General features: G+C 39.9%; 1 protein-coding gene across 1 annotated transcript; it reads right to left on the bottom strand.

The window, feature by feature from the left end:
* Positions 1-1,819: 1,819 nt before the first annotated feature.
* On the bottom strand, positions 1,820-4,950 carry LOC130140179 (anthocyanidin 3-O-glucosyltransferase 5-like). The gene is made up of 2 exons (XM_056318858.1): positions 3,999-4,950; positions 1,820-2,388 (listed from the first exon to the last, which is right to left on the bottom strand). The coding sequence occupies exons 1-2, from the start codon at positions 4,895-4,897 to the stop codon at positions 1,833-1,835; spliced, it is 1,455 nt and encodes a 484-aa protein (XP_056174833.1). The 5' UTR covers positions 4,898-4,950; the 3' UTR covers positions 1,820-1,832.
* Positions 4,951-6,098: the final 1,148 nt, after the last annotated feature.

Here is a 6,098-nt window from a genome sequence, read left to right as displayed (position 1 = left end):
TCCATATATGTCTAGATCCTTCTTGTATCTAAGGTTTAGCGAGAACTCTAAAACAAATGAAGGTAATATGGGAAATGTAGGCATTATATTCTAGGGTGTAATAACTTATAATGAGTTATACGTTATGTATTATTCTGTGACACTAGGCGTTATGGGGCTTGAATACGCTAGCGAGGTTAAGTGCCCACACGAGAAAGGATGAGCAAGCCAGGCCCGATAACATAGGCAACACTGGTTTAAATTTTTTGAACAAGTTTTAGTTGAAAAGACAAAACGAAAAAAAAATAAATAAAAATATCTCTAAAAATGAAACAGCATAAAATAATCTTATATGAAATGGAATTAAGAATAACATGAATAAGTTACAAGATTTTACACTATGAAGGAAAGGATTAGAAATTTTTTTTTTTTTTAAAGTAGAATTATTTCTATCATATGGCTTGAGCAAAGGATCCGGGGTCGGGCCGAAGGAAATGGCCCTTTCGCCGTCGACGCCTCTTTCCATGCCATGGCAGTCTCTCTCTCTTTATATCACTGAGCAAATCGTACACGAACGTCAACGTTTGCCCCATTGAATAGTTCGTGGGTACAGAGTGGTTTCGGAGGTAGGGTTTTTTTTGTGTTAAATATTGCTGACACAACAAATTGCCAATTTATTTTTTTTACTTTCAACTCGGGCAAAATGAGACCGAGCAAGACATGGCGAACATGAAATTGGCTACGTCCTTTTGGTCGGCAACTTCAGATGATCGACAAGAGTGATGAGAAGTCGCCGACATGCGAGACAAGAGAAAATCACTAAAATTTGAGTCACGAGATGTGGGTATGTAAAACTTAGCTGAAGCGAAAATCGCCAATTCAACAGTGAGATAAGTGTTCGAGTCGTGAGACCGACAATTTCAGTTGGTACATCCACAGTTCGTAGAGTCGTGAATCTCGTAAGCCACTAATGCTAATGGACGAGGAATATGGACTGTTATAAACATCAGGAGGAAAGTTTGCAGGTTGTGAAAGAAACCGTCAACGTGGGGTCAAGTAATGAAGCTGTAATTGTTGAGTAGTGGGTGTTTTTTTATAACTGTTTGTAAATACATGTCGCTGAATTTTAGGAGTTTTGTAGGTTGTTATTTGTTTTATTTGAATTTAACCCTTTCTAGTAGTTATAAATATTAGGATGTAATTCGAGTCGTCGATCAATCAATGAATACAAATTATTCTATTTTGTCTTCCCGTTATCTTTACATTTCACTACCCTTTCACATGGCTAGCTACGATTATCTCTAGTCTTCACACCTCTAATTTTCTCGTCAATTTGCGTTTCCTGTCCAAGAATCAACAAAAGACCATTCACATCTTTTGTCAATTTCCAAATCGATCCACATTTCAAAAGTGCTTTGTCGACACTTTTCGGCGAAACAAACATATTGAATACACTCGCTTGCTCATCTCCATGACAACTATTTGTGGGAGAGTAGTTAGCTTGTGAAAGTAAGGAGACATGTCTCCAACAAACTGAATGCATAAATGCGTAGGAGTCCTAAAACATAAATACACTTCAACCAAGTACCATTCTTCTTCTAGAGAACTTTGTCTCCTGATCAATGCAAACAACATCTTACCCAGGTGAAATCACAAGATATCACAAAATCTCCATTGAAGTCCATTAAAAGAACTTAAAACATGACGAGTCCTCTCCTCTATTCCCAACATATCTTAGATACACGTACAGCTTATTAACATACCAAGATATAGATATTTGCCAATTCAACTATTGTATTATGAATCTACATTATTATCTCCATTCTATTAATGTCACACGTATATGCAACCACTTAATGAGCCTGCTTAATTTGGCGGATCATCATTTTGCAATCTTCCTTCATTTTAGATAAAGACCCGTAAGAACTACCACCTTCCGCCACAGCTTTTTGTGCACTACTCTTGAGTTCTCTGACTCTAGCTCTTAATGTGTGCCCTTCTTTCTCTACCATTACTGTCCTCACCAACTTCTCTATCTCCTCCCTCCCCACAATCTTCTTCGATGGAAGCACCTTTGGCCGGACCGCCACCCCTATCTCCTCCGTGAGGAGCGTCGCATTTAGCCTTTGCTCGGCGTATAGTGGCCAGGCAATCATGGGCACTCCGTTCGCTATGCTCTCTAAGGTCGAGTTCCATCCGCAGTGAGATAGGAAGCCACCCACAGATGGATGGCTCAAGATTTCCACCTGTGGGCCCCATGATGGGAGTATGAATCCGATGTCGCGGGTACGTGCCGTGAATCCACTCGGCAAAAAGCTCAAAACCCCATCGCCTACACCACCCTTTCCCACATCAAAGTAGGATCCATCAAGAGATTTGACTGTTGGTTGCCGGAGTACCCATATAAACCTATTGAAATTATACATTTGTAAGAGGAAAGAGTTTATTGAGTATATAACAAAATAACACTAATACAAAGCTTAATCTATAATTGCAAATTTGTCATTCTTGGATTATTATCGGGCCTTTCGCGAAAGAATTACGCATTCAAAGTTGGATTGAATAACATATGTGCAACAAGTTAAATTCGTATGTGTAATCTTTCATATGTCAATCAGTAGTAAACAAGGTGCAATGTATTCTTTATATTGACAATGATCCTAATAAAAACATTCTTATTATAACGGGTAGCATTTATTTGGCTACTGATTTCTACAGATGCACGCAAACTACCACAACATTCTAAGTTAATGTTGGCTAATGGATTTTGATTTGATTCAGAAAAAGACTATATTCTCTTTCATCCTTAATCAGAGATTGGTTAGAGAAAAGAGAAAATCTCCTTCAACCGGGCCTTTTAATAATAAATTACAAATAGGAACATCATTTTAATGGTTTTTAAAATCATATACCATACGTAGAGGTGGCAAAATGGATTAAGAGCCCATATTTTAATTCATATTTAGTTTTATGGGTCATAAATAAGTTGGTTTTAGTTTTAAAGATAAACTTAAATAGGTCATAAATGGGTTACTTATTAAATAAAAAGGGTTACTTATTAACTTAATGGGTCTTAAATGAGTTTTAAATGGATTGGCTTTAGTTTTAGAGATAATTTTTAATGGGTTGACTTTAGTTTTAAAGATAACTTAGATAAGCTTAAGTGAATCATAAACATGTTATTTTTAATTTTTTTAATTTTCTTATTTTTTAATCATTTTTCTTTTCTTTTTTTCTTTTTCTTTTTCTTCTTCCTCAGCCGATGACCGGCAATGACAATGGCCAGCGGCTGGCCACAGGCGTGGGATGAGCTTGCTGACCTCTGGTGAGCCTCGAGCCTCAGGCCAAGGCCAGCAAGCTCAAGGTTCATAAGATCGCGAGGCTTGAGGCTCACCAGAGGTTGGCAAGGCCTCGGCCTCACTAGATCAGCGAACTCGAGGTTCACCGGCCTCCGATCAGCTCGTCTGTTGCCTGTGACCAATCGTCGGCCGTCGCCTGTGGCCAGTCATCGGCCATCGCCATGGCCGGTGACCAGCCGATGAAGAAGAAAAAAGAAAATAAGAAAATAAAATAAAAAATAATTAAAATGATTTTTAAAAAAATAAAATAGAAAATAACAGAAAAATAAAAGTTATTAAAAGGAGTGCCGATCATCAATCGCTGGACGTAGAAGAAAAAAAAAAGAAAAAAAGAAAAAATATAAACAAATCATATTTTTTTTTAAAATTATAAAAATTATCCACAGTATTTTAGCAATATATATTTTTAAAAATTTATACAAACAGGTTTTCTAAATTAGATTTAATATTAAAGTCTTTTAGCAATACAAATCAAGCCGAGTATAGATTGGGGATTTGGTCGCTAGATTTGCACTACATGAATATTGGTTAAAACGGATTAAATGGATCAATATGGATCGAACCATTTTCAATCCGACCCAAATTCTATTCTACCCACCTGTTTGACACAGTAACCTGGAAAAATTACTATTCTAAGGATATACAAATTTCAAACCGTACCTTTGTTGGCTCAGCTCCAATCCCCATGCCAGCTCCACCAGCTGCTCAGCCGACAGAGTCCCTCCACTTCCGAACGAGACGAACATCACCGAGTCGCTCGGCTGCTTATCCAACCATTCCAGCAGCTCCTTCCCCAGAACAGCCGGTCTGACCGGTCTAATGAGCGGCCCAACCGTATACACCGGACTGTTCGCAACCCGGCCCAAGAGCTCCTCATTCCTCAGTGCGGCGAGCGTCTCGGCCTGCAAATCCTCCCACACGTTCAGCAGGATTCCATCTCCCATCGGGATCTCGCCAGCCAGCCGCACGAACTCGCGGTACTGCTGGTCAGACCGGTCCAGCATCGGGTCCACCACGTCCTCTGGTCGGACCAGCTTGCAACCAGGGATCTCGAGCGGTTCGGTCCGGTCCACGTACTCTCCCTTGACTTCCTTGTCCAGCGTCGGCAAGTGTAGGAGCAACGCAAGAAACCATGCATTGGTAGCGACGTAGGCGTACCTGGGGATCCCCAACTCGTCGCCAATGCACAGATGCTCCGTCCCGAACAAGTCCACGATGAGGACATCGGGCCAGGCCTCCATCGCCGCGAGCGCGGACCTAAACGCCTGCCGGGACTCGCGCATCATGACCGCGAGCCTCGTGACCACGGCGGCATCCGGGCCGAGACCCACAGCTGAGAGGTCGGGGGGCGGGAGCTCCACGATGTCGAGGAGCTTGGGGGTCATGACAGACTCAATGATCTCGGCCTCGGCGAGGGAGGCCTGCAAGGGGAGGATGAAAATGGTCACCTCAAAGCCATTGTCGGCGACGAGGCGGTTGCCGAGCTCAATGACGGGGACGAGGTGGCCCATACCGGGGCTCGAGAGGAGTACCGCACGGAGCTTTTTCGGCTTCTCCATCGATGAATTGGAAGAAAAGAGGTCGAAATCTATGGAGTGAAGTGAAGCTGAGAGTGTGTGAAGAAGATGTGTCAGCTACAACACAGGTTGCCTAGGGGACCTTTAAGTAGTTGAGAATCCACCATGAATGGTCGGTGGTACTCCGTTGAATTTATGGTTAATATCACGAAAAATCTCAAATTAATATATTTATAATAAATTTATCTTAAATTAATTTTTTGACCATAAAAAATATCAAATTGGCACATTTATAATAAATTTATCCTCCATTAGTTTCTATAAAATTTTACCGTCAAATTGCTGAGTTGGATGACACGTGACAATTAATAGATATAGCAGTCTAGTGTTTTACTCCTCCATTTGTTACATGCTTATCAGTTTGTGATTTTTCGTGGTATTAAACTAATGTAATGGAGGGTAAATTTGTCACAAGTGTATCAGTTTGAAGTTTTTTATGGTCAAAAAATTAGTTTGGGATAAATTCGTCACAGATATACCAATTTAGGGATTTTGGCTGTTAAAAAATTAGTTTAGAGTAAATTTATCGTAAATGTATTAGTTTGGGGTATTTCGTGGTATTAACCCTCGAATTTATAGATTTCCAGAAGATGCAAGATTAAGAGTAAAAGCCTTAGTCAATTCTATGACGTTGCTCAAGAAAAGATAGGATAATAAGTTGACAATCATAAGGTCCTCCATTTGGTGACGCCCTTAATGACCGGGCACCTGTCCCGTTTAATATCTAGATTAAGTTGCATTTCGGGATCAGCTCAATTTTTACTCGAGATGACACACTTGATTTGGAGTCAAACCCGAACTTGAACTTGTCAATACTCAGCTTGACAGGCTTGCGAGCCTAATCAAACTTTCACGATTTTTTTTCAAAAGGATACGATATTATATGAGTGAACAAAGAAATTCTAAAATTACATCATATACCGATAAACTTACACATGTAAGTGGAGAGAAAAATATTCAAGCCTACTAAACTTGAGCTCTAGCTTGAATTTGATATTCATTTATAAGTTGTAAGAATTTGTGGCATCATTGCCAACTGTTCTAAAAGTTTAAGCTGTTACATGAATATATGATTTGATATCTAAATATTTCAACACTCCCTCTAAGGCATAGGCTGGATTTTAGCATAAGAATAAGCGGTAAAATATATAATAAGGGAGGAAGTAAGGGGTTTGGAAAAATT

The sequence above is a fragment of the Syzygium oleosum genome, unplaced genomic scaffold, assembly GCF_021117445.2.
Source record: "Syzygium oleosum isolate NSW1041296 unplaced genomic scaffold, Sole_v2.1 Sole_v2.01, whole genome shotgun sequence".
In the NCBI taxonomy this organism is placed as follows: Eukaryota; Viridiplantae; Streptophyta; class Magnoliopsida; order Myrtales; family Myrtaceae; genus Syzygium; species Syzygium oleosum.
Note: the sequence above shows the minus strand (reverse complement) of the source record. Positions and strands in the feature narration are given on the sequence as shown.

What these genes read in the sequence shown, in the direction of transcription:
- LOC130140179 (XM_056318858.1), bottom strand. Translation starts at nt 4,897, where the DNA reads ATGGAGAAGCCGAAAAAGCTCCGTGCGGTACTCCTCTCGAGCCCCGGT. An exon ending in TTGGAGCTGAGCCAACAAAG is followed by an intron (nt 2,389 to 3,998) that starts GTACGGTTTGAA and finishes TAATTTCAATAG; the next exon opens with GTTTATATGGGTACTCCGGC.